General features: G+C 43.2%; 1 protein-coding gene across 1 annotated transcript; it reads right to left on the bottom strand.

Annotated features, from left to right (window-relative positions):
- Window positions 1-295: 295 nt before the first annotated feature.
- Window positions 296-12,505, bottom strand: LOC144807935 (uncharacterized). Its single transcript, XM_078673532.1, has 2 exons — window positions 12,494-12,505; window positions 296-1,381 (listed from the first exon to the last, which is right to left on the bottom strand). The coding sequence occupies exons 1-2, from the start codon at window positions 12,503-12,505 to the stop codon at window positions 296-298; spliced, it is 1,098 nt and encodes a 365-aa protein (XP_078529658.1).
- Between the last annotated feature and the right edge of the window lie 14,249 nt (window positions 12,506-26,754).

Here is a 26,754-nt window from a genome sequence, read left to right as displayed (position 1 = left end):
TGGAGTTTCTCATGGTGAGATAGCGTTTTTCTCTGCAGCTTTTCTGGCATTCTGAGCACTCATAAGGTTTTCATCAATATGAGTCGCTTATGGTTAGTGAGGCTGTGCCTATCAAATAGGAATTTTGGGCATTCACAGCGTTGGTAATGTTTTTCCCCTGTGTGCGTCTGCTCATGTAGAGTGAGATTGAGTTTAAAATTGATGCTTTTCTGGCATTCGGAGAACTGAATTATTTTGATGGTGTGTTTTCTTATGGCGCTTCTAACCATCTCCACCTCTGAATCTTTTCTGACATTTAAAGCACTGATACATTTTTTTCCCCAGTGTGGATTCTCACATGTTCAGTGAGATGAGATTTATAGCTGAAACATTTTTGGCATTCGGAGCACTGATAAGGTTTTTCCCCAGTGTGGATTCTTATATGCTTAGTGAGACTGCTTTTTGCACGGAAATATTTTTGGCATTCAGAGCACTGATAAGGTTTTTCCCCAGTGTGGGTTCTTATATGATGAGTGAGACTCTTTTTGGAAACAAAAGATTTCTGGCATTCAGAGCACTGATAAGGTTTTTCCCCAGTGTGGGTTCTTATATGCTGAGTGAGACTTGTTTTTTTAATGAAACATATCTGGCATTCAGAGCACTTATAAGGTTTTTCCCCAGTGTGGGTTCTTATATGATGATTGAGACTGGTTTTTTGACTGAAACATTTGTGGCATTCAGAGCACTTATAAGGTTTTTCCCCAGTGTGGGTTCTTATATGCTTAGTGAGATAGTTTTTTTCACTGAAACATTTATCGCATTCAGTGCACTGATAAAGTTTAAGCCAAGTGTGGGCTAATGCATGTCGAGAAAGACTTTGTTTGTCTCTGAAACATTTCTGGCATTCAGAGCACTGATAAGGTTTTCCCCCAGTGTGAGTTATTGCATGTCGAGAAAGACTTTCTTTGTTGCAAAACCTTTCCTGGCATTCACAGCACTGATAAGGTTTTTCCCCAGTGTGGGTTCTTATATGAGGAGTGAGACTCTTTTTGTAAATGAATGATTTCTGGCATTCAGAGCACTGATAAGGTTTTTCCCCAGTGTGGGTTCTTATATGCTGAGTGAGACTTGTTTTATGAATGAAACATATCTGGCATTCAGAGCACTTATACGGTTTTTCCCCAGAGTGGGTTCTTATATGATGATTGAGACTGTTTTTATGACTGAAACATTTCTGGCATTCAGAGCACTGATAAGGTTTTTCCCCAGTGTGGGTTCTTATATGCCGAGTGAGACAGATTTTTTCACTGAAACATTTGTGGCATTCAGTGCACTGATAAGGTTTTTCCCCAGTGTGGATTATTGCATGTCGAGATAGACTTTGTTTGTCTCTGAAACATTTCTGGCATTCAGAGCACTGATAAGGTTTTTCCCCAATGTGGGTTAATGCATGTCGAGAAAGACTTTCTTTGTTACAAAACCTTTCCTGGCATTCAGAGCACTGATAAGGTTTTTCCCCAGTGTGGATTCTTGTATGTACAGTGAGTTTGCCTTTGCAACTAAAACATTTCTGGCATTCAGAGCACTGAAAAGGTTTATCCCCAGTGTGGGTTCTTCTATGCTCAGTGAGACTGGATTTTTGACTGAAACATTTCTGGCATTCAGAGCACTGGTAAGGTTTATCCCCAGTGTGGGTTCTTCTATGCTGAGTGAGATTGTTTTTGTAAATGAAAGATTTCTGGCATTCAGAGCACTGATAAGGTTTTTCCCCAGTGTGGATCCTTGTATGTATAGTAAGTCTTCTTTTGTCACTGAAACATTTCTGGCATTCAGAACACTGATAAGGTTTTTCCACAGAGTGGGTTAATGCATGTCGATAAAGACTCGGTTTGATACTAAACCTTTTCTGGCATTCAGAGCACTGATAAGGTTTTTCTCCAGTGTGGATTCTCATATGCTCAGTGAGATAAGATTTACGCCTGAAACTTTTTTTGCATACTTTGCACGGAGAGTGGTTTCCCCCAGTGTGGATTCTCATATGCTCAGTGAGATAAGATTTACGCTTGAAACTTTTTTGGCATACATTGCACTGAGAGTAGTTTCCCCCAGTATGCATTCTGTCAAATTCTGTGAGATACGATTCATGGCTGTATCTTTTTTGGCACAAGTAACTTTTTTCCCCAAATTCGGTTATTTTGCCTCGATTGAGACAGGTTTCAAGACTGAATTTGCTCTCTGTCCGTGTTTTTATAAGGTGTATTCATAGAGTTATTATCTCTACATTTAGTTTTCTCTTGCTTATATACCATGGTAAAAGTGAACCTGACTTTAGAGTTGGGCTTGTTTAGATAATGTTCAGCATTTATCTCTAAAATAAATTGTGTGTAATCTTCTTAACACTTGAATTGAGCAAAATATGTCTGGAAGCAGCCCTGTAACACCTGTTGAAATTGTTCTAGCAGATAATAGTCTTTAGGTTATAGCCTCTCCGGCAGCAAATTATTTTGTGACTGAAGTTTTTCTCCAATCTATTTGTATAGGTTCTTAGCAATGGAGTAATAAGGTGTTGGTCTGATATTTAATGATTGAACTGATAAGTACCTTTTTGCACTGACGTAAAGGCAGTAACTGAGGGCGTTAGAACGTGCACAGTACTATTGTGTCTCACCAGTCGCAGAACATCAGTTCCTTTTACCCTTTCGTTGTTTGGTGTAAGGTTAAGGTTTGTAGTTCTGAAGACGAGGATTTATTTACATTACCTATGGCGCAACGGTGCTCCTTTAATCTATTTTTATATTTAACAGTTTTACATATCACTCATGCACAGCAGATAATGTTGAGGCGATTTACATAGAATTACAGAACAGTACACAATAAAAAGAAAACAATCTGAGCTGGTCATGAACACAATAAAGTGGTGAATTTTTAAGGTGTTCCCAAGAGTGAGCAGAGTGGGTCTTGGTGTTCTATCCAGAGGCAGATAGTCTCAAACCTGCGTAACAACAAAGGTGATTTTCCAATCTTTAGCTTGTTAACGTGTCAGCTTCAGAGTCTTCATTCATCGTCTTTTTTTTTATGGTATGCAGAAGATACCTTTTGTTATAACTTTCTTTTATGCAGTGTGTGCTTCCTCTCTGGAATTACAGGGTGCTTTAGATGAACGTTATTCTGTCATGCTGAGGCAATTTGTCTTTCTGATAATATTTCAGATGAGGATGTTGAAGTGGTCTTTCTACATTATTTCTGATGCTGTGTGCACAGATATGGTTTTGCTCTGGTTTAATAAAATGCAAAATTAGAGACTTCACTTACAGGTATAGTACTTTCCTCGCCACACTTAGATTTTTGGAAATTGTTTAAACGTAGAATGCTGGATGTTCTTCAGTTTTTCAAAATAATCCTTCTTATAGCACTGACATTCAGTTGCTTAGTGCTAAATATTGCTTTCTTCGTACGTAATTTCAATCCCCTATAGTATTAAAATTAAATAGTTAATACATGTACATTTCCAAAAATATAATTCACAAGCCAAATTAATGCAGAATTTGGAAAATGTTGAGCTGTTTTTCAGACAGAGTAGAGTGTAGAATGGTAGAATGAGAGTACTTGGATGTAGGAGTGAGGATTTGTAGAATTTTCAACATTTTATTAAGCTCACAAAGGATACATGTACCTTATGGAGTTGCAACATCGAATCTCAAAGGCAGATATGAAAGTCATATGGACTGGCACCAAAAAGATATTATAAAAATATATACTATGAATTAATTTGTAATGCAGATTTCTGGGATGGGAATGACTCCCCCACGGACAACAGGAGTTTTCCCCTGTCCTGAGTTACCACCTACTTGTATTATGTGCTGCGAGGACTATGCCTAGACCAATCCCTCAACTATGGTCCAGAGTATGAATCAAGGGCAATGAAATTAAGGCGTACTTTCATGTGTTCATTTTATTCCACTTGATTATCAGTTGTTAGGTTTTTCTGCACCTGGATTTACTGGGTGCAGAAAACCAGGACACCATTTTTTTCCAGACAGAAAAATTAGACTGAAAAGACGCACAAGACTCTGGATGCATAAGAAGCAGCCAAGACTTATGCTGTGTTTTTTTTACTAACTGGGGGAAACACGCAATTCTTCCCTCTGTTGGTGTTCACAGTCGTTGACGGCCTGCGATTCGGCATTGAGTGCAGAGCGTACCAAGTAGAGCTGAGGGGCCGAGCCAAGGGGGAGTTGACTAGCAAGCGGAGCCTGGGACGACTGCCCGGGTTTGTTTTGTGACCGGCTCCCGCTCCCGAAGGTTTCTCCTGCTTCATTCGCGTCCTGTTATACGGGCGCTTTAAGTTCTATGGACCTGCTGTGGGGGCAGGAACGGCCGCGGCCGGCCCCGCAGTGCTAAGGCCAAAGGAGCCTTGACCTGCGGTGCTGCTGGTGTGGCGGCTGTAGCAGGGCATAGAGGAGAACAGAGGAGCACAGAGGAGCCTTGGCCTGCCGCCTGATGTTACGTATTTACTAAGCATTGAGCAGAGCAGACAGAGCTGAGCCGAGGAGTGGAGGGAAGTGCCTACATCTGCCGTCTGTAGTGGGACTGGCTCTGGAATCCGCTCTTGCTCCTGAACGATTGCCAGCATACTCCCTTGTACTCTTGACAGTGATGAATAGCAACGAACAAGCAATGAACAGTGAGCGGTGAGTGACAAGTGGCAAGAGGTGTGTGGCGTGTGGCGAGTAGCTAAGGTTGATCGGTCTGTAAGTCGCTGAGCCATTGGAGTCTGTAATAAGTCTGTAATACAAAATCTGAGAAATTATGCAAAGGGGAAAGTGACAATAGACTTTGACCCTCTTGAAGCACCCCTCGACCCCTGAATTACTCTGCATGCCTAGACTACAGCCCTACCCGGTGCACGAATATTAATGAATCGGTTAATTAATTAAATAATTAAGTAACCAGCTGTACCGGTGGATTCTGTACTGAGGTGTGCTTTGGGGGTGTTTTCCCTTGGAGGTGTTTGGAGGTGTTTTTGTCCAATCAAAGCACCATTTGGTTTGATTCTCTGAAAGAAGCAAGACTTCTTCACCTTAGAGGGTGTATTATGAGCTCAGGAAAGGAGCGGCCACCTTTCCCACCTATCAAAAAGAAAAGAAAAATACAACAAACACCAATATTAGATACGTTTAAAATAAAACAGGCAGTTGACATATAGTCCTTTAAATCATCTAAGGTCCATACATTTGGGATACTGGGAAAGTCGCTGTCAAAGTTTGATTTTATGCCAACTGGTGCTATGCTAACATTGCTAACTAACCCATGTGATCTTCAAACTCCAATTAAACCACTGAGTAGAACAAATATTATATCCCCTAAGCAAGGAGTAAGTGAACCAGGCCACCCTGAGTCTGAAGCTGAAGTCGAACTAATGTCAAATTCAACTATGGACCAAGTCAACCATTGGGGTCAAATAACGACCTAGAGATGTTAACTATTCCACTTACTGGTCGTTCACAACAAGAGGACTCAAAATGCACAAATCTAACAATGGGAGATACTCAGCAATTACTACCAACTTAGGCAGCCAATGGCAATAGAAGTGCAAGTAAAAATCAGAAAAGCTAACGGGATAGGGGAACCATCTAATTTGGGCCAAATAAATCAACGAGAGCAAGAAGCTCCAAATGAACTAAATGGTGGGGTGAAAATCATAAGGGAAGCCAATACCCCACTGCAATCGGATCTTACTCTGTCTAAAATAAATTCAGTTAAAAACAGGACCAGCCGAAATGTAATCAAAATAACGGATCTCAAATTAATAAGGACGAATACAAGAGCAACCCAGAAACTCTGCAGCGCTGGAGTACTCCGTATCAAAAAGACGTTTTGAATAGTAGTCCACAATTCATTTATTCTTGTGACGAAGGACATGATTTTCAAGGACCACAAAAAGAGGAGTATAAGGACCTATCATTCATAAATGGGCTACACCAGAGCCCATGTACTCAGGTACCAGGAAGTGGGAACGCGGGAGCAATTTGGGATTTATTCTTCAACACCTCGCAATTAACTCTGGAAGCTTTAACACATCAGTCCAACAAAAAGGAGGTCCAAATAGATCTTGAGCTCTATGGCAACCTCTGTTACCGGAATTGAGCAGAAGATAACAATGCAAAATAATCTAATAGTAAGGGCACAATCTCAGCCAATATCTACGTATGCAGAGTGTAGTTGTGCCCCACTAATTAACAAACTAGCTACCATTCCCGATATTTAAAAAACAATAATTGACAATGTAAAAGTGAATTTTCCTAATGTGGGAATTCAACCCATCAAGACCGACTGCCCCTCTAAAGATACAATAAAATGTAAAGACAATACTGTTGTTGTTAAAGAAAAAATAGATGATAAAACAAAAGATCAAGAAGTGATAAACCTATGCTCGACACAATCAACAATGACAGACGCAGCTCCGGAAGTTTAACTATCAAAAAGACAGAGGAAAAAACAACGGAAAGCAAGAAATAAAGCTTCTAAAAGTATAAAAAATACAAATGCATCAGATATAGTGAGATTGAACACTGGAAATAACCATGACCAAATATCATATTGTGAAGGTGAAGGTAAACATATGTCTCCAACAAAAGCCTTTTACCCTCTATCTAATAAGGATCTATCAGAGGAACAAGCAGATATGAAAAATACATGCCTAAACAATCAAGCTGATAGTATAACAAGCATTTGCAATGCAATAGGTCTCGCATTAGGAAAGTTTGAGCTATTGGTATTGTAAATGACAAATATTTTATTTACGTGTTGGTTTTGAAAATAGCAAAATTAATAGCTTTGTTATTTACAATGCCAATAGTTGTAAGTTTCGCAAATGTGACAACTATAGCATTTGTAATGCAATATGTGTTGTATTTACGTACCTTACATGTATTGATATTACAAATAACAATGGCTTTTAATTTTTTTAAATAATGAATACTTAAATATAAGTTATTGTAATGTATAATGGCAATAGCTTTAACTTTTGTAAATAACTTTTGTGAACATTATGCTCAATGTATTTTATTGTGACGAAAATCCAGGAACAGAAGTGAAATATTAACATCTTTTTGTGACATTTGTAATAAAGCTTGAAACATTGAGCGAACTTATTTGAACCAGTTGTTGTTGAATGGTTGCACAGATTGATGGTGTGGTGGCGCTGAGTGATGTTGAGGTGGGGACGAGTGATGCTGTGGTGTTCAGTAATGCTGTGGTAGCGCATAGTGATTCTGTGGTGCCCCTGAGTCATTCTGTGGTGATGCTGAGTGATGCTGTGGTGATGCGATAGATGGATAGAGTGAGTGCGATAGACAGATAGAGTGAGGGCGATAGCTAAATAGATAGAGTGAGGGCGATAGATAGATAGATAGATAGATAGATAGATAGATAGATAGATAGATAGATAGATAGATAGATAGATAGATAGATAGAGTGATGGCGATAGATAGATAGCTAGATAGATAGAGTGAGGGCGATAGATAGATAGATAGATAGATAGATAGATAGATAGATAGATAGATAGATAGATAGATAGATAGATAGATAGATAGATAGATAGACAGATAGATAGATAGATGGTTGTGTGTGGTTGTGTGTGTTGTTGTTGTTGTGTGTTGTTGTGTGTGTGTGTGGGATTGTGTGTGTGGTGTTCTGTGTGTGGGGTTGTGTGTGTGTTGTTGTGTGTGTGTTGTTGTGTGTGTGTGGTTGTGTGTGTTGTGTTTGAGTTGTGTGTGTTGTGTTTGGAGTTGTGTGTGTGGTTGTGGGGTTGTGTGTGTGGGGGTGTTGTTTGTGTGGGGGTGTGTGGTGTGTGTGTAGGGTTGTGTGTGTGTGTTGTGTGTGTGTGGGGGTGTAGTGTGTGTGTTTGGTTGTGTGTGTGCGTTGGCTCACCGAAACCTAAAAAAGTAGACACTACATGTAAATCGTTTTTTCCGTTTTTCAATCCGAGATAAAAAATCCAAACTCCAATTTGTGGGGTAATGCTGCTGGGTGAAAATAGAGTACCCTTTCCTCCCATAAAAAAACGACGAATGGTAGGATTCCATCGTTAGATACAATAAAATAATCAGAGGAACAGGAAGGATTACTTCCAATAAAGCGAGAAGGGCAGACGGACTCAGTGTTGACATGAAAAGAAGGCTCTTTGGCAGATGGTCAACGCCTTTAAAAAAAATCTAGGTCAAAGAACAAGATAGGCACTCACAATACGCGACGGGGTTGTATCTGAAGGGATGCTCTCTTGGAGGGGGAAGGTAGGAGTACAGAAGATGTGAGCGGTAAAGCTCCATAATTGATACGTTTTATTCTGGCACTGCAATAGTGTGCACATTCTTTCAGAAAGACATGCTCCAATATAAGTCAAAGTAAACTCGAGCATTATCTCAACAAGAGAGGGGCATACAATAGACCTGCCTAGTGCCATATATCCACTGAAAGCGCTATATAAATACAACTAACATCTATATTAGGTATGCTTGTAAATTGTATAATAGCTCACAAAACAAAGGAGTGCTATGTGACACCTTCAGACTCATTCTAGCACTTTGAAGTTTTGTATTTTCCGTTGCAGGAATAGGCCTTTAAAAACATGTTCTATTGGGTTAAAGAAAACAGGACTGTCTGCATGTGTCTCACCTGTCAGGGAGCACTTGACATCAATGCAGAAAGAGGCATGAAGCAGCAGAAAGAAGGACTGCAAAAGAAGCTTGGAGAGCGGGGAAGAAAGCAATGCAAGGAAGTGAGAACAACAAAAGAAAGGAGACGGGGAGAAAGGGAAGAGAGAGAAAGAGGAATAGTGAGAGGTAGGCAAAAAGAGAACTGGAGAGTGAGAATAAGGATCTAGGGACACGAGCAAAGGAGAGAAGTAAAGGGGGGTACACGAGAGAATGAAGACAGCCACATAGCACTTACAACGTATTTCTATATGAATGCAGCTTTCTTGACCCTGCTCACTTCCGCCTGCATTGGTCATTGCCACTGTCAGTGCTGCCAACTACAGTAACACAGCTACTAACCATCACACTCCTTCAGTTGTGAACGTACCGTAACAGCATATATTAACTCTCTCTCCTACTAATGTATTTAGATAAATTCAATAGAAACATCCGCAAACCCCGTCTACCCCATGACGAAGTCGATGATTCACTCGCATGGATTAAAGTAGTCTTGCAAAATGTTGACATCATTAGGTCATTTTACAAACAGAAGGTTTCGTGCCCATGAAGTATGCGGAAAACTCATCATACGAAACTACTTTCAACGTACACGCTTCAGTGCTGTACTCAGACGCCAGGAATGTGAATCTCTAAAGTGCCCATGCTTGCTTGTTAAAGAAATGAAAGTATTAGCATGGCATTAATTACTCGGATATGGTACTACTAGAAACTTTTTTTTAAAAACACTGTGTTGTTTATCATAAAAGTAAAAAAATGACGCACGCTGCTACTCTGACAGCAGACCAGTATTAATGTCCGTAATGTATAGAACTTTCTTATCGTGGCTGCTGTTGCGCCCATATTTACATTACATGAAGAACTATATTTTTCTTTTTATCGAACACGGTCATGTGCTTAGACACAGAAGGTACACTAGTGCACACAATGTAACTAAGGCGCGCGATGCGATCCGATTCTTTGGACAGGAGCGGCGGTGAAAGATGATCTGAATCTGGTCAGAGGGACCCTGCGGCCCGCGCCTGCCTACCGTAAGGTTCAGCCTCTAAGTGACGTCAGGCGGGCGCACGCACTTCCGCGCAGGGTGTTCTTGGCCGCTTCTCCGGCTCCGCTTGCTGATGGCGTACAAGAGGCGATGGACGGCACTGGAGCCCCTGGCCGCGTCGCCCCCGCCCGCCGTAGCAGCACTGGAGCCCCTGGCCGCATCGCCCCCGCCCGCCCGCCCGCCCATCCATCCATTGGGAGCCGGGTAGAAGGATCCCACAAGAAAACAGGGATTCCAGCAATAAAAGAGCCCGGTGAGGTAAGGGGGGGGGAGTGTGTGTGTATGCAGTGTGTGTGTGTGCGTGTGTGCCTGCATGCGTGCCTGCCTGCGTGTGTGTATGTGTGTGTGTGTGTGTGTGTGTGTGTGTGTGTGTGTGTGAGTGTGGCTGTTTGTATGTGTGTGCGCGTGACTGCATGGCGGCATGGCTGACTTCCTGGGAATCTGAGATAGGATATGTGCCGGCCGTGCGCGCCCACGTGATGCAATCGGCGCGTGTCCGAACCCTGTCTCAGATTCCCAGGATGTGCAACTCTATCTCGCCCTAAAAATGATAGAGAATGGGAAAATTCAGTCCTTTGAAATGCTGCAAGTGGAGGAAAGTAATAAACAGGTGGAAAATAAGCCATCACAATTGGAAACAAATAGAGCAAAGAGGGAGAGTATCAGAGGTGATGAAACGAATAGAGATTTGTTAAGTGGTGCAGGTAATTTTTATGCCGGAATATAAATCTAGGAGTAATAATGAAACAACTTGCAAACATCCGGACCCAACACAAGATGGCAGGTGTATGCGAAGCATGTGCATCTACAGCATACATGCTTCGAACAGAGGATTAATGGTCCCAAATCCCTGCCGTGGTATCTTGTCATGTTGTGGCTGAGTGTGCCATGTGATGTAGCAGGCTATAGTGCTTGGTGTGATTTGGTCATTTTTGACAAGGTGGAGTGCTGAACGGTTAGGCAAATTTTTATTTTCTTATTTTTTGGGATCGTGTGATATAGTGCGGTAACTACTGTATGATGTAAATAAATTACATTGCTAATATACCATCAGGATGTTGGGTGAGTGTTATTAGGGCCGAAGCCTTGCTGATTATATGCAAAATAACAGGTCTCGGATGTCACTACTGACTAGGGCAGGTTAGCAGCTGCACAGGCCTTGGGCATTGATCCTATTGAGGATAATATGTGACGGGCACTGGTGACTGGAGCTGGCTAGCAACAACGCTCGCCTCTGTTATTCATTACAAGCAGGGTAACAATACATGTCAATATTGACTGGAACTGGTTGGCAGTAGAGTTAACCTCTGGTTTTGAATATTTGCAGGATTTAAGGTACAGGGGTCACTACTGACTGGAGTTACTTACCAGGATAATAGGTCTCAGGGAGCCAATACTGACTGAAGCTGGTTAGTATGATCACTAGTCCCAAGGTGCTACTAATGACTCAAGTTGGCTAGAATGATAACAGGTCCCAGGGGCCAGTACTAACAGGAGCTGTCTGGTAGGCTTACATACAGGCCCAAGGGGCCACAACTGGCTGGAGCTGGCTAAAAGAATAACAGGCCCAAGGGTGGTGGGGTGCGAGTGGCACCAGTGACCGGAGTTGGCTAGAAGCATTGACGACCTTTGGTATTGATTAAATACAGGATTCCAGGTCACAGGAGGCACTGCTGAACACAGCTGGATAGCAGCAGTGGTGGCCACTGGGAAGAAGGAATTGAGAAAACATAACTGGATATACTGGTTTCTTCAATACCGATAATTGTTTACACATCATACACATCAATGCCACAACCTGCATTGATATATTACATTACCAAATTACAATATTCTTATATTAATTTGATGTGTCTGTTTGCCTTAATATGCCTGCAAAGTTATATGATTCTATTAGGGCCCAGAACCATTTTATTTAGTGATGTCCAACTGCACACTTTCCTGTATCTTGTAGTAAATTGAATATTGACAAACAGAAGTGTTATTTTCAGAAACAGTGAATTCTGCAGCTTGTCTGTGTATCTTTTATCTGCACCTTACGGACTCCTCACATTCCTCTCGAGAGAAGATCCTGCCTCCTACTCATTAGTTTCATTTCAGTAACTGTTTCTATCACGTGTTCATGTTTCATTGACTTGTATTAGGAGAAAAGTGTATAAAAATACTTTGTGTAGCATTAGCATTATATACTCCAACTTGCTTTAGGGTGGATGCTCTCGTCCATTGCAAAGACAATTGTTTGCTTGGCCTTTTGCTATTTTTGCATTAAATGTACGATAGATTTGTTGGCCTCCAGGTGTGTTGTGTTTTATTTTACATATCATAAAAGATGACGAGGAAAATGACAGTCCAGTATACCCATTCTTCTTATAATTCAACTCACAGTATGCTGTACTAGAGGTTCAGTCCCACAGAAATAATCTCTAACTGAACGCCCTAGGAAGCATGTGCTTTTCAAACCAGTTGCCTTCTGATACGCTGTCCTCGCTATTGGATAAGTCAGTTTGTCCTGAATTTTAGGAGGGTTACTTATCTAGTGCACTCTGTTAAACAGTGCTCACCTGTGGTAGTAAGATGTTAATAGGCACCTAATCACCTATGCACAGTGCAGGGCTTTGAGTTACAGAGCTCCTCACGCGGTGGAGAAGATTAGGTCACAATTACCCATTTTCCCATATTTGGTCCTGATGAAATGCCAACAGATTGCTCCACAAGGCATGAAAAATGTTGACCTGAAGTATAGACTCCAGCTTACCAGCAGGTCCATAGGTGATCGACACATTCACACAGTGATAGGTGCCATTAGTTCCTCAATTTCTCTGCCACTATTTTTAATCTTAACATGGACTAGTATGATCACATTAACTATATTGCGGCAACTGGTCGATAGCTGATCTTATATTCAGACTTTCACCAATCTCACATCTTATGACACAACATCCTCTGTCCTACTATGCTCATCCGGCATACTTTATAAAAGATGTCCGACAAAATGCCCTCTTGTGGTGCCCGCAAGGCATTGTAGCGCCGGCCTGGTGAGGAGTATAGCCCAATGATGAAGCATGTCACCTGCAGGTGAGTGAACGCAACTTGTCTTAAAAGCACATGCTTCCTAGGGTGTCTGCGTTCAGTTACAGATAATGACTCTGGGACTGAACCTCCGGAACAGTATACTGTGATTTGATTGTGTTTTATTTCAACAAATGTACATAGCAGATATTGGCGCTTGCTTGTTTCACAAAAATTATCGGATACCTGCCTCAGAGCCCACTTCTTACTGACGACAATGGGGTTATCATGTTGCTGCTACAAGCTCCTTACCTGTGCGAGTTATCGGGAACGATGCAGGGGCAGAACCAAACCAGCCACACATGGAGATCAATGACAAATACTGAAGATTTAACAGAGCTTCCAAGCTGGTGACCATTACTTAATTGATACTGAAAATAAAAGACACGTTTTTAGTATTCAGGTGACTCATGACCATAAAAAACAAAGGTTATAAATCAATATTGTCTCAAATACTTAAAAAATGGAACTGGATGTGCTGAATCAGATGTTGCCCCAGGTCATGTGCGACACCTTCCGCCACTATTGCTTATGGAACTTGTAGTTTTGTTTTTCTCATTAAAAGGATGGTCTCTAAAGTCCCACTGTTCTAAGCGATGTTGGTGAAAATCAGAGGCCTGAGTGAGGATGAAGCATGACACTGCTCTGCTTAGCAGTGAGATGAATGACAGTTCTCCAGCCCTTCCATTATTTGATCTATAGAGGCTGTCGGCCATTCATATTTTTTTGCAGCGACAAAGAAACTTTTATTGCAGCTTGTGCCAACTGAAGAGATAAAACGCCTGGGCGTGTTTAATTAACTACTGACAAACATGAACAATCAAGAACATGAGTTTCTGGAAAACTATCAAGCACCCAATCAGAATCAGCCGCCCTTCACACCCAGGAATTCTTGAGGCTTTGGAGAGAATGAATTGCACGTGGTATAAGAGAAACACTACATCGACTCAAAGCTCACTTCTCAGGGATGTACAGAAATGTCAGCCTCATGGCACACTTAGCCAGCTCTTCACCTCCTCCTCCTCAAACTGTTGACCAGCTATCAGGGCAAATGAGCCTGCAGCAAAGCATCGCTGGCTTGATTCCACACCGGGACAGGCAAGGTGGTCAACTCCATACTCCTCGAAGTCAGCAAGCACTCTGGTCGAGCCAGTCCTAACCCCACATGAATGCTCTCCATCAAAACTATTTTAATGGTACAAAGTTATGTTTCTGCCAAATGATTAACTCAAAAATTGAAAGGTTTTACTAGGAAGTGCTGAAAGAGAAATCAAGTTTTTCAATATTTCTGAGTCTGCCACAGTACACAGGAGCATTATTTCTTTACAGCAGCAAATCATGTATGTGCCCTGTAGAAAGCACGTTTGAATAAAACATGGAATGCATTGCAGCCAAAAATCCATGCAACAAAATAGAGTGCAAGATAACTTGTGTTATTATTCCAGCAGAACGAAATGCCATTCCGAATGTGTACATCATTTTAAAGACAAACCCAGAAAAATGTATGGTCAGTGTTGTTCTTCTGCCTGTTAAAAGACAATCTCCATTAATGTGTCAGGAAATAAAATACTATGAGAAACCCTACTCTATGGCAGGGGGCTGCCTGCCACTATATTGCAGGTTACTTCCAACATAATCTGATTTATACATACATACTCCAGAGTACTGCCAGCTATCGGGTCTGCACAAAGCAGACTGGAGCCACTCAGGAAGGAGGTAAGCTCTTCATTTCATCTTAAGCCCTTAGGTTACATTCACAGCCTGATGGGTCCGGAGAACTTTATCTGCGCTCTAACTGCGCCGAGCAGCTACACCTAGCCCAACATAGGCTGTGTTGTGTGCTGAGTGATGCCTGGCATCTTATTATCGTTGGCGGGAGGATGAAGCTCTGATATGAGCTACTACAAGAAGAACAGAGAAACAGGACCACAGATCGCCACAGAGCGACAACAGCCCAGTTGCTGAAGAAAGAACTCTAGAACAGCAAACCTCCTACAACCTGGAGATTTTCCAGGATAAGCAAATGATGGTAATGAAATGGAAACTGCAGCATTAAGGTCACACACTACAACATCATTTCCTTTAAACCAAAGGTAACAGCCTACAAGAAAAAACGAACCAAAAAGCAACAAAACTAGAAAATGCATTTCCAAATGCTTCAAAAGAGAAACAGATAATACAAATGAACAATATTAAACTTTGTTGGTACCTTAGTAATGTGCTTACTTCTTGGCTTCACTCCATCTGCAGCAATAACGCTCTGAAAGGAGAAATTACTGCTATGAGTCTCAGAGTCTTCAGTATTACTGGTCTCAGTCACGAAGACTGCGATGTCGGAAGATAACTTTCTCTTATTTGGCTTTATTGTTCCACCAGTCACGCTATCGCTTTTAGCAGACATGCTACTGTTAGCAGCATCATAACTTCAGGCAGATCAGCAAAGTGGATATCACCACTGACATTGGGTGAACAGACTCGTCTCTGCTACATACATCCACTCTGTTCTCAAATTTGCTTGGGGCTGACAAAATGCAAAGAGCTGCATTAGATTCGCCACACTTTCCTGACTACCTTGTTTTAAGAAGTTGTGACGGTCCAGCGTGATTGTTGGTTCATCTGCAAGCTGAATTATTTTAGAGGTTCTATTGCCACACAATACTCGTCCCAAATTCTAATTTGTCCACAGGGTGTTTCAACCGTGGTAGGTTATCAACTGCCTGTTTTGCAGATAATTTCGAGTAGTTTCTGTAAGAAACTGAATTATTATTTGCGGTAGATGAGGAACAATCACAACCGTTGTCAGAGGGAACTTTCAAAGCCATTCAATTAACCTAGGATCAACCCCCTGGTACCTAAGCACTGAACAGGCAGGCTTAACTTAAGGTAATATTGTTGGAACCGGAGGTCTCTGGTTGGCACAGATATGCACTTGTGACAAACAGGGACCCTCACTTCCAGTCAGGGCAAGGGAACTACTCCTTCGAATAACCCCTGCTCACCCTCTAGGTAGTGTGGCGCGACCAGACAAGGCTAATCCTCAGGGCGATAGTAGGTTAAGCATTTATGATCACGCACAGTAAACCCACTGACCCACCACAAATGGACACCAGTCGTAAGGTTGTTTCAAAAATACGTATAATTTATATAAAAGGTATATTCAAAAGCAGGATTATCACAAGACCATATAACGTTTAGCTATTTGAGGCCACCAGATTTCAATAGGCAATTAGTCTTTAAATGTTCGTTGCGGACCCTGGATCCGATAGGAACTCGAGACGGAGTTCAGGTGTACCTTGCTGTGGAAGTCCAAGGTCTTTCAGGCGCGGCTACTGCTGAGGGCGGACCCGGGATGAGGTCGACGGTTCTCCAGAGGATCTCTCTGGCTCGGGCCCCCTCGAGGTGCGAGGCGGGTGAGCAGGACTGTGGAGGGTTGCAGCTCGCGGGGCGAGGCGCCGTTCAGGCCTGCGGGATATACTACTTCTTAGCACGCCAAGTCGTACTCGTGGATCTGTGAGGGGCGTCGCGTTCTCGGGTAGACGGGTGCAGCACCAGGCTTCCGGTACCACTGTACGGGGAGGCCTTTCTTAAGGTGCGGCACAAGCCTTGGTATGCAGTAGGGCAAAGCGAGACAGTCGGGTACGTTACGGCGTACGGACCGTCCAAGGCTATGGAATGCGCTCCATACAGATTCCGGCTGGAGAAGATGAGAGGCGCACAACGCGCTCCGTTAGCAGGCAAGGTGACAGGAGAGCGGGCGGGCGGCCCGGCACTGAAGCGAAGAGCGACTCAGGGATGAGCGGGGCTCTCTGCGGCGGGGCGACCAGGCTCCGAGCTATCACGACCTTGGGAGGGGCGAAGGCACCCGAGTGACAACTCTGGCGAGGGAATAAGAACTAAGGCCCAACAGCAGACGGGCACAAGCAGAATAGAACCCAATGGTCCTGGGGTTCCGTTCAGGGGGCAAGCTCGCAATCAAGCCCTTGGAGATCATTTCAGGCACAAGTCTACAAAGTCCTCTCTGGTCCTTTCCTCTACTTTCTCAGCAAGGCACCACTGCAGGACAGTCTTACAGGATACAGACTGGTTTCCGTCCTTCAGCTTCTCTTGGTCCTTCTAGTCAGGCAGAGGTTCGTCGTGGTCAAAACTGGATCTGATCTGTAAGGAGCGGAGCTCCTATATTTATACTGCGTTTCTTTTGTCTTTGCAGGCCAGGGGGCCTGAGCCTAGTTCAACACGGTTTTGGAGCACTCTGTTGACAGGACGCTGCCGTCTTCTTTCAGGGCGCAGGGCAGGGACATCAGACGCTCCGCAGGAGGTGGAGCCAGCATTGTGGTGGTGGAGCACAACCTTATTCAGAGTCAAAGACTACTCCGCCAACCCATCCTGGAGTAAGTACCCTATTCACCGCCTGGTAACCCCGACTGTCCCCGGGAATCTCCCAGCCCTGTCACTCACACAAACCCAGACAGCAGATACACATCCTGGCAGAAGCGGGCTGAAACAGTTAGGCGAGCAAAGGCTAACTTTCTAAAAGTAGCATGTGCAAACCCAGGATATTAAAATAAACCTTGCTAAAGGAAGTATTTTATTATTCTGAGTTAAGGCATACTAAACTCGACGTGCTACATGTTCCCTGAGCCTGCCGGGACTATAGCGTGTAATAATTCCGGCAGCTCATCTTGGCCTAAGAGAACAGGTAGCCCTTCAATAGTGAAGAACGAAAAGGGCGGTAATTCACTACTAGGACATGCAACACTCTAGGCTTGTCCTACCTTACGCTTACAATGCACCTTGCCCGTAGGCCTACCATAGGGGTGACTGATATGAAGGTTAGGGAAGGTTCAGGGACTGGCAAGTGTGGGCACTTGCGCAGTCAGCGTGACAGTACGAGACAGTACGCGGGGTCTGCAATGGCGGACCCGAGACACATCTTACGAGGCCGCTTCTGTGGGTGGCGCGACCAGCGCTGCAGGCCCACTAGCAGCATTTGTATCTACAAGCCCCGGAACTCCTCGTGCACTTTACTGGGGACTGACAGTAAATCAAATAAGCCAATCGTGGAAATCAATTACATATACACTTTACATTGGGAGCACTTGCACTGCGGCACGGATTGGCCGTGGCGCAGTGCCCTGAGCATCGAATACCAGCAAAACATCGGAGGCACATCAGCAAAAAGTGGAAGGGAGACTCACGCCAGGGTGCCATGTCTAACAAATATGTAAAACATTTATGCAGAAACCAAACAAGTAAAAGTCAAAATGCAAAACAATAAAAAACCCAAACCAAAATAGAAAAATAAAGTAATATGTATTGAACAAAATGACACCAAAATTACAAAATCTAATAAGGGGAATTAGATATGAGCTATAACGCTGTAAGAATCATAAGGTGCCAAAGGATGAGGGGCCCGGGCATGGAGTAGTCTCTCTGGAGCTGACTGCCAAGTCAGAGGAAACCGGAGGTCATGGCCTGCACGCACATATTGCAGGAATCAGCCGCAGTGGTCCAAAAAGACATCTTGTGCTCCAGGCTCAAATAGGGCTGCTGGCCTACAGGGGGATTCACAGCAGGTTCGGGCACAAAGTGCTTAGAGTATTGAGAACAAGCAGCAGATGCCCAGCAGGGCAATAGCAGACGGTCGAAGGCAGCAAGGCCCAGACGAGACTGAAAGGAGTGACACCTCGGGCCCTCACCATCAAGCAACAGCGTAGTGGAGCTCAGCGGAAGGACAACCCGGTGACTGCCACCCACTGGGGCTGTGACCCCCACGACAAGGCAGGCCGGTCTGGTGATGTGGTAAGAGATATAGCAGCCATGTTCTCAGCGAGAAGCAAGAAGGATCAGAATCTAAAAAAGATGCTGACCAAGCTCCCGATGGCCGGCAGCGGAGAAGGGAGGCTCTCCCCAACGACACAAATCAGCCAAGATGTTGACACCTCTGAAGCCCCAGTTACCCACGCCTTTTTAGAGTCGCTATTTGGTGCATTACAAGGCGACTTGCAGACGCTGAAAAGGAAAATAGCGGGGGAGATGAAGGAGATAACCAATGGAGGCCACACGTTCCCAAACAGCATCAACGTCCCGCCTTTTGATAAGGCGGGATGTTGATGCTGTTGGGGACCGTATGGCCTCCATCGAGGATCAGAAGCAAGCCCGGGAAAGGGAGGTGGAGCCTCTACAGTAAGAGATAGTCCGGCTCAAGGCTCAACAGATCGATCTCCAGGCACACACAGAAGACCTGGAGAATCGGTCTAGGCGAAACAACATCCGCGTTAAGGGAGTTCCACCTAAAGAAGAAGGGCCAGACATCACACAATACCAGCAGGGTCTCTTCAGGAGCATACTGGGCGCCCCCACCGGATATTTTGGCTTACATTCCAGACTTTCAACTAAAAGAGTGTATACTACGTGCTGCCAGGGACAAGCAACCACTAAGATATCAGGACCACTCCATAGCTTTGTACCAGAACCTGGCTCTAATACCCCATCAAAAGTGTAGGGAGTTCCGAGTGGCAACCCCGCGTCTTCAAAATCAAGGAATACTGTATTCTTTGGGTCACCCTTTCCGGCTGATTTTCATATGTCGGGGCAAAGTCCTCCAGCTCAGATCCATGCAGGACACTTGCCAGGTGCTGGGCATCGAGAATCCAATCCAGGAGGAGACAGAGGGCCCACAGACCAAAACTCCTCGAGAAAGAGCGAGCAATGAGACCGGACCCCAAGACCATGGCACAAGAAAGACTGGCAGTGCTGGAGACATTGTCGAAGGAGTCATTCCCCCATTATGACAGTGTGAATGACTGAGGGACAGACAAGTGACATTTGCAAGGCTGGGTAGGCGGCGAAGAAGTCTACGGGGAGTGTATAGACACGGGGAGTGTAGAGACGCAGGGAACAGGCGACACACGTTCCCAACTATTCAGACTTCCAAGGACGCGCACGCACGTATGGCGGGCCCTGGACAATTTGATGTGAATGGGTTTCTAAGTTGGGGTTAGGGAGGGGAGGGTGGATAACTGATATGCAGGTTAATGGCGTTGAAGAGAGGATCAAAGGACAATGGAGGCCGGGCAGACGTTGGGAGCTCAGGGGGAAGAGGGATCACAGGGACCCAAATACAGGCCAAAGCTGGGGCACTCACTATGACACGCTATTTCCCAGCCCACACTGAAAATTCTCACTCTCAATGCGAGAGGTCTCAACAATCCCAATAAAAGGAGGTCCATCCTTTCCTACCTGGATAACATGGAGGCAGATGTGTGCCTCCTCCAGGAGACACAGCTCCTCTCCAAAGATTGGCATAGAATGAGGTCACGGCTCTTTCCCCAGCAGTTCTTTTCATCTACCCTGGATAAGAAGGAGGGTGGCTATTTTAGTAGCTAAGCGTTTTAAGGGGACAGTGGGGGAAAAGGTGGCTGAAATCAAAGAGATTGATGGGAGCAGGGCCATCGATAGAGTAGGTGTTGGTATGAGTATTTTAGAAGCCGAAATTGTGTTGCAAACCACCAGAGTTGCTGCTCCCGCAATCACCCTTCACCCGATATACAATCAATCCAGGAGCTGCCTCAATTGCCTATAGATAGAAACGGGTCCTCCCCCCCTCACCCGCTATACCAATAACCATTTCAAATACCAACCCCACCAGGGATGGTGCTACTAGGTTAAACAGGCCCAGGGGCTCGAATAAGAACAGGTTGTCTAGTACCTCGTGCATTATTGTTCCTGCCGCCCCAAGTATGAATGGCTAATCAGGATGTCCTGAGTCTGCCGCCCGCTGCTTGCCCTTAGGTGTTGGTACTGGCAGGAGTACCTACTTTACAGTGGGATCAGCATGAGTCAAGGGACCAGCTACGCAATAAATGTGTGGACTGACTATCAAGGCATAGAAGCTTCCATGTATCCGAAATAAAGGATATTATTATGGCACGCAGGGTTGGGTGAGTCAGTGCATCTACAAAAAATATCAAAGGGGAAAGTATTCTAATTAACTTTTGCAGACCTTCTTTGGTAACTGAGTGTACTATTCCCACAACCCACTTATCCCCCCTATGCAGCAAGTTCAGACCTCCGTATCTTAAGCTGGAATGTTGCAAGGTTGTACTCTAAACTTCACCAGCCAGATTGGGTACAACTTATTAAAGACCAAGATATCCTTTTATTTCAGGAAACATGGGCCACACAAGAATTGCTTAGTGAGGGGTTTGAATGCCATAATATCCTAGCAACAACCCCCAAGCAGGGTCGACCATTTGGGGGTTTATCAATCTGGGTCAATATTAAGACAGGTGGATGCATAAAAACTGTAATACAGATAACAATAATTTTCCAGGCATATATTTAATAGGGGAATTTTATTTTGGATAATTAATTTTTATAACAATGATTTTCATTCTGTTCCAAATATGCATTTTATAAATGTGTTTAATTGTATTGCATCTATTGGAAACTCCAAAGACTCTTTTAAGTCAGTAGGACTCTGTGTGGGGGCGATTTTAATGCTAAGCTATCTTACTCATGGTCAAGCGAATATTCACACAGCAGCAGACAAACATGCAATAGGGGTAGAGAGCTAATGGACCATTTGAACACCCTTAACTTAATTAATGTTATGGAAATTGATGCAACTACAAAAGATAATGCTCCCCCCTGAACCGACATTCAGAGGGAGGGTCTGTTCATCTGAAATTGATAATGTTTTTTATTCCCCCCGCTTTTGAAGCAAGCTTGCTTAAAGCCGAAATTATGGCCACAATCTTTAGGGACCATAACCTAATACAAATAACGTTACGGATGTCTCCAGTTCCAACGCCTCAGACAGAATGTGGTGCTGGAGATCTATCACCGTCCATAGATAACCGCAGACTGGTATGGTGAGGCATTAATAACGTAGACCGATTCAGTTCTATGGTTAGGGGAAACATGAATCTTACTAACATCTGCTTAGAGGCCCTGTTCCACACCCAGTGGCTATCAGCACCTTTACCGAACTCAGTGGAGCCATTAAATCCTTGCTGTCTAACCCCATTTGTACAGTACTGCGCGAACCTAGATGGTTCAATCAGGAGTGCTCAATTGTCAACAGGAAGCTCCGCAAGGCCCTATCTCAAAGCCCTAGGTGTAATGATTTGGTCAAGTGCTTAAGGTTGACATATAAGCAGGCTATTGCTAATAGGAAGGAACAGTTATTAGGTGAGCACTGGTATGTTCTCATTAATTCTGCCAGCTTAAATAATGGGAATATATTTAGGACTACCATTAAAGAGTTAAGATCAATGGGACAACCGTTAACTCCCATCAGCTGCAACATAATGAGCGCTACCTGGGAAAGTCACTTTTCCACTATGTACCAAGAGCCTGCTTTTTAACCCGACCCTTTTATGAAAAGGGTGCCACCCGGAGTCTCATTATCAATAAACGAGGTTGAGGAGGCTATACGTCAGAGTGATAGCAATAAAACTCCAGGCTCTGATGGGATGCCCATCGATCTTATTAAATATAAACCAGATTTTTGGGCCCCACTGTTGTTAAATATTAGTAATAATCTAACCAATGCCCCGCTGCCTAAGACATGGTCTACTAGCACGATCGTTCCCATTTTTAAAAAGGCGATTGCACACAACCTTGTTGCTATAGACCGATCTCCCTCATAGATAACACCCGTAAAATTTTAGGCAGAGTTTTATACACAAAAATGTTAACCTGGACAGAGGACAATCCGATTTTAGAACAATGCCAACTAGGTTTCAGGGGTAAAGTTGGCACGTACAAGCAATGTCTTAATCTTAATTTGATGATAGGGAAGTACACTATTGCACAGCACTCCCCACTTTACTTAGCTTTTATGGATCTGTCCTCAGCTTTCGATTTTGTCAGTAGGTCCCGTCTATGGTCCATCCTTTTAGGACTGGATGAGACCCTTGTTCATTTTTTGGCCTATCTCTATACGGACCTGAAAGCGCGGGTCAGGATTTGTGGTGGGGGAGAAGTTTCCAATGACATCAGTGTAGACAGAGGGGACAGACAGGGGTGTGCTCTGGCCCCCTTCCTATTTATCATATATATAAACAATTTACATAAATCACTGATCACACTAACTAATGATGTTCCCAGAATTCAAGGCAAACCTCTCCCAGTGCTTTTATATGCAAATGATGCAGTTTTAATTGGTCGCACACCAAATGCACTATGCACTTTAGTTTGAGGTTTCACAGATTTTATGTCTGGCCTAGATTTATGCACAAATTTTAAGATATCTTTTATAATGCCTTGTGGGCCAAGGAAATGTGCTTTAAATTGTATCTCTGTGGGTGACCAAAAATTAACTTGTACTGCTACTTCCCTTTATCTGGGAATGGTCTTCGCTGCGAAAGGCACCTGGTGGGAACACTTGGCATATTGTAAAGGTAAGTTCTCGAGGGCTTTTAACTCAATCCTCAGTCTCCCCGCTCTAAAAGTTCGGGAACAAATGCAGCCATTTTAAAGCTTTTTAAGATCCAGTGTGTACCAATAGCTACCTATGGTGCAGAGGTATGGGGTGTTGACAAATGCTCTTGCGTCCAATCAGAGGAAAATAGATTTTGCAGAAAACTCTTGGGCGCTCCAATCTCCACCCCTCTGTACATATGTCACGGCAAACAGAAATTAGGATACATTGAAGACATCATAACGGCCCGCCCTGCACTATTTTGGCTATCCATAATGAAGAATCCCGAGGCTTCTCTCACAAGGGACATAATAGATGATAGTCTTCGCTGTGAGAAAGGGATGGATATTCCATGGCTTGTTGGGGTTGTCAACTTGCTGTGTCTTTATTAAAACTAACTTCTGACTACAGTACGTTCTGTTTTATTTACACTTATCACCAATTCACTACCACTCACTAATAACCAGCTCCACTGCAATTGCAGGTGTTGTAACACACTGGGTAGGCATTCGGCCCGCCCAGTGGAACCCGATGATGAAGCATGTCACCGACTAGGGGTGAGTGAGGGTTTTCTTAAAAACCTTTGTGGTTTTTCGGCACACCTTTATCACGTTTCTTCTGTTCCTTTCCCCTTTTCCTTTTTTGGCGAAGGATACTAGTCCTTATGTGTTTTTTGCCAGAATTTGTAGTCACTCCTTAGTTGTTATTTATGCTTGCCAACTCGAACACGGCTGTAACAATGAACAAAAACGTTTTAAAGACAGCATTGTACGCACGTTATAGCACGGAAAGACTAGAAAGGGAATTGAATAAAATAACGGTTGCAAAATATATATCCATTGAGTACCCTGAGCATTGTCTACTAAGTGATATCGCACTACCAATGTCCCAATGGGAGAGAGGCCTCCTATTCCGTCTAAGAGCTGGGACAGTAAGATATTTGCTTTGTTTTCCCTATGGGTATAACGCAAAACTTGACTCCCTGCCATGTCCATGTGTTGGTCACAGCGGTCAAACACTTTTACACTTTTTAGTCTTTAGTAAATACTATATGAAATATGCACAATCGCTTTGTTTTAACACGCCTGAGGTTGGGGATTGAACATCACTTGGTATCCTTCCCTGTAATAGGAGAGAGATCTACCATGTTATGTCCATGTGATAATACCTTTTAGCATTATGCACTTTATTGTAATATTCTCTTCATTTGCTGCTACTAGTTTGTAGGTGAGTGTTTACTCAGGCACATGTCACTTTAATGAATAATAGCTAAAGCCTTAGCTAAAGTACCTTTTAGCATTATGCACTTTATTGTAATATTCCTTTCATCTGCGGCTACTAGTTTGTACGTGAGTGTTTGAACTATTTTTAGTATTTATTAAATAATGTTGTCCCATGGGTGCACCACATTGTGGGTTAATATATGGAATGCGCAGTTAACCTTTTCTACTTTACTTGGGTAATTGTAATACTTGAATTACGATGATTTTATTTTAAATGTTACTGAATGTATTTTCTGACCTACTGTTGCTTTTATGGTTGTGTCATGCAAACCGAATAAAGCTTTAAAAAAAAATATATATATGCACAATGGTTGTTAATTCTGTATTTTTAAAAATTGTCACCTATTAATTTAACAGACGCTCTTGACTGCAAATTTAAATTGGACAATGTTGAATCGATCTTGCGCATTGGCACCTTTTTGAGAGTAGCTACGGCTACACGGAAATCGATGTGCGATATATGAAGTCATTCGTATAGTACTATTCACAATATGCACTTTACCTAGGTTTACTGTATTTTGCTATATTATGGATTGGACCTTGCTATCTATTTATTTTTCTAATGGTTTTTATCCTGTACATGTGTTACTTTTATGGATACGTTGCTATGCGAATAAAGTCTTTTGGATTGGGATTGGATTAGCTACTTTGTCCTCTCTTTCTTGAATGGGATTAGAAGGGTTTCTTTAAGTTAGCTGCTGCTTATGGCTTTCCCCGACAGTGCTCTGTGGATAACTCATGTTCCTGTAGCTAGCAGATAATTAATTTTCAAGTTTGGGAGCTCTCTGAGAGGAGCAGTGACAAGAGCTGGCTCACAACTTTTTGTGTATTAAGTTTATGTGCAGGTCAGTGGTGTAACCAAACTTGAGACATCCCCCTACTCCCCCCCCCTGCAAAAAACATGGACGCCCTCCTTCCCCGAGACTGTCAGGACCTCTCGGGCCAGAATTAATTAAATGAACGATGTCAAGAATTCATATTGTAAGCTCGAAATGCATATTGTTTTGTATTATCATGCTTCACATTCTAATCATGGCAAAGTGTAATATTGTTTTAAACCTTCTTTGTCTAATCAATATAGCAATGTAACTTTCTTTTCATGCGCAGACTTTCATTCACTGCTCTGGGTAAAAGCAGCTTGTTCTGCTAATCCTTCCCTAACTTTCCAAAAGTGTCAGAGGCAAACAGGCTCGCCGAGTCATTCTTGGTTACTGAGTGAGTCGGTTACATTTTTGGAACATTTCTTCCGTGAGTCTGTTTATTCTTAAATGCATTGTGACAAAAGGCTCCGATAAGATGTTTATGTGTTTGTAAAGTGCATAGCTGGCCTTAGGCTTCCCAGTGCTAAGAGAAACATAACTACGGTGAACTAAGTCAAGTTGCCTGAGATCGGGAGTTTTTAGGGAAAGAGCAATGTTTTGAGTCTTTTCCTGAATGCTAATTAGTTGGTTATCATGTGCATGTCCCTGGGTAGTGTGTTCCACATTTTAGGAACCAAGTGCTTGAAGGACCTTCTTCCCCATTTTTCTCTTTTTATTCTGCCCTGTTGCATAAGAAGATCCTTTGATGACCTTAGGGTCCTACTCGGTGTATAGTGTGTAACCAATTTTTGGATTAAGGCGGTCCTCTGTCATTCATGGCTCTGTGGGCGATACACACTGCCTTGAACTTGATCCTCGCCTGGAATGGAAGCCAGTGAACTGTCATCAGGGCTGCCCTGGCCGACTGCTGTTTCGGGATTTGTTGTACAAGACAGTGGACCCTAGTTATTTAGGATCATGTAAAGGAATAGACATATACTAAATAGTATATAACCTCTGTCCAGCCGGACAGGAATTTATTATTTAGATTTTTTGTAATGGTTCAGATTTTTCAACATTTATACAAAAGTGGGCACAACCTGTGACCCACAGGAGACAAGACAAAACAAGTGACAAGATTTTATGTAGAAAGCGCACAAGGCGGTCTGTACTATTACTCAGTATAACAGACTAAGATTCATTTTGAGCAACCCATTGTTAGCAACATTTCTGTAAATTCATAACAACATATGGTGCTTTTAAAGTCGATGACGTTTCGATGCAATTCAAAGATACATGCATCATCTTCAGGACAAAACTATTAAGCCATGTTTGTCTTGAGATTATTTTACATATGTTACATAACCACTGGAAGGGCTGAATACGATAGCCGTGTTGCAGTTATGGGCTGATTATAATAGCCGTTTTTTAAGTCAGG

This window comes from Lissotriton helveticus, chromosome 1_2 (genome assembly GCF_964261635.1).
Source record: "Lissotriton helveticus chromosome 1_2, aLisHel1.1, whole genome shotgun sequence".
Taxonomy (NCBI): Eukaryota; Metazoa; Chordata; class Amphibia; order Caudata; family Salamandridae; genus Lissotriton; species Lissotriton helveticus.
Note: the sequence above shows the minus strand (reverse complement) of the source record. Positions and strands in the feature narration are given on the sequence as shown.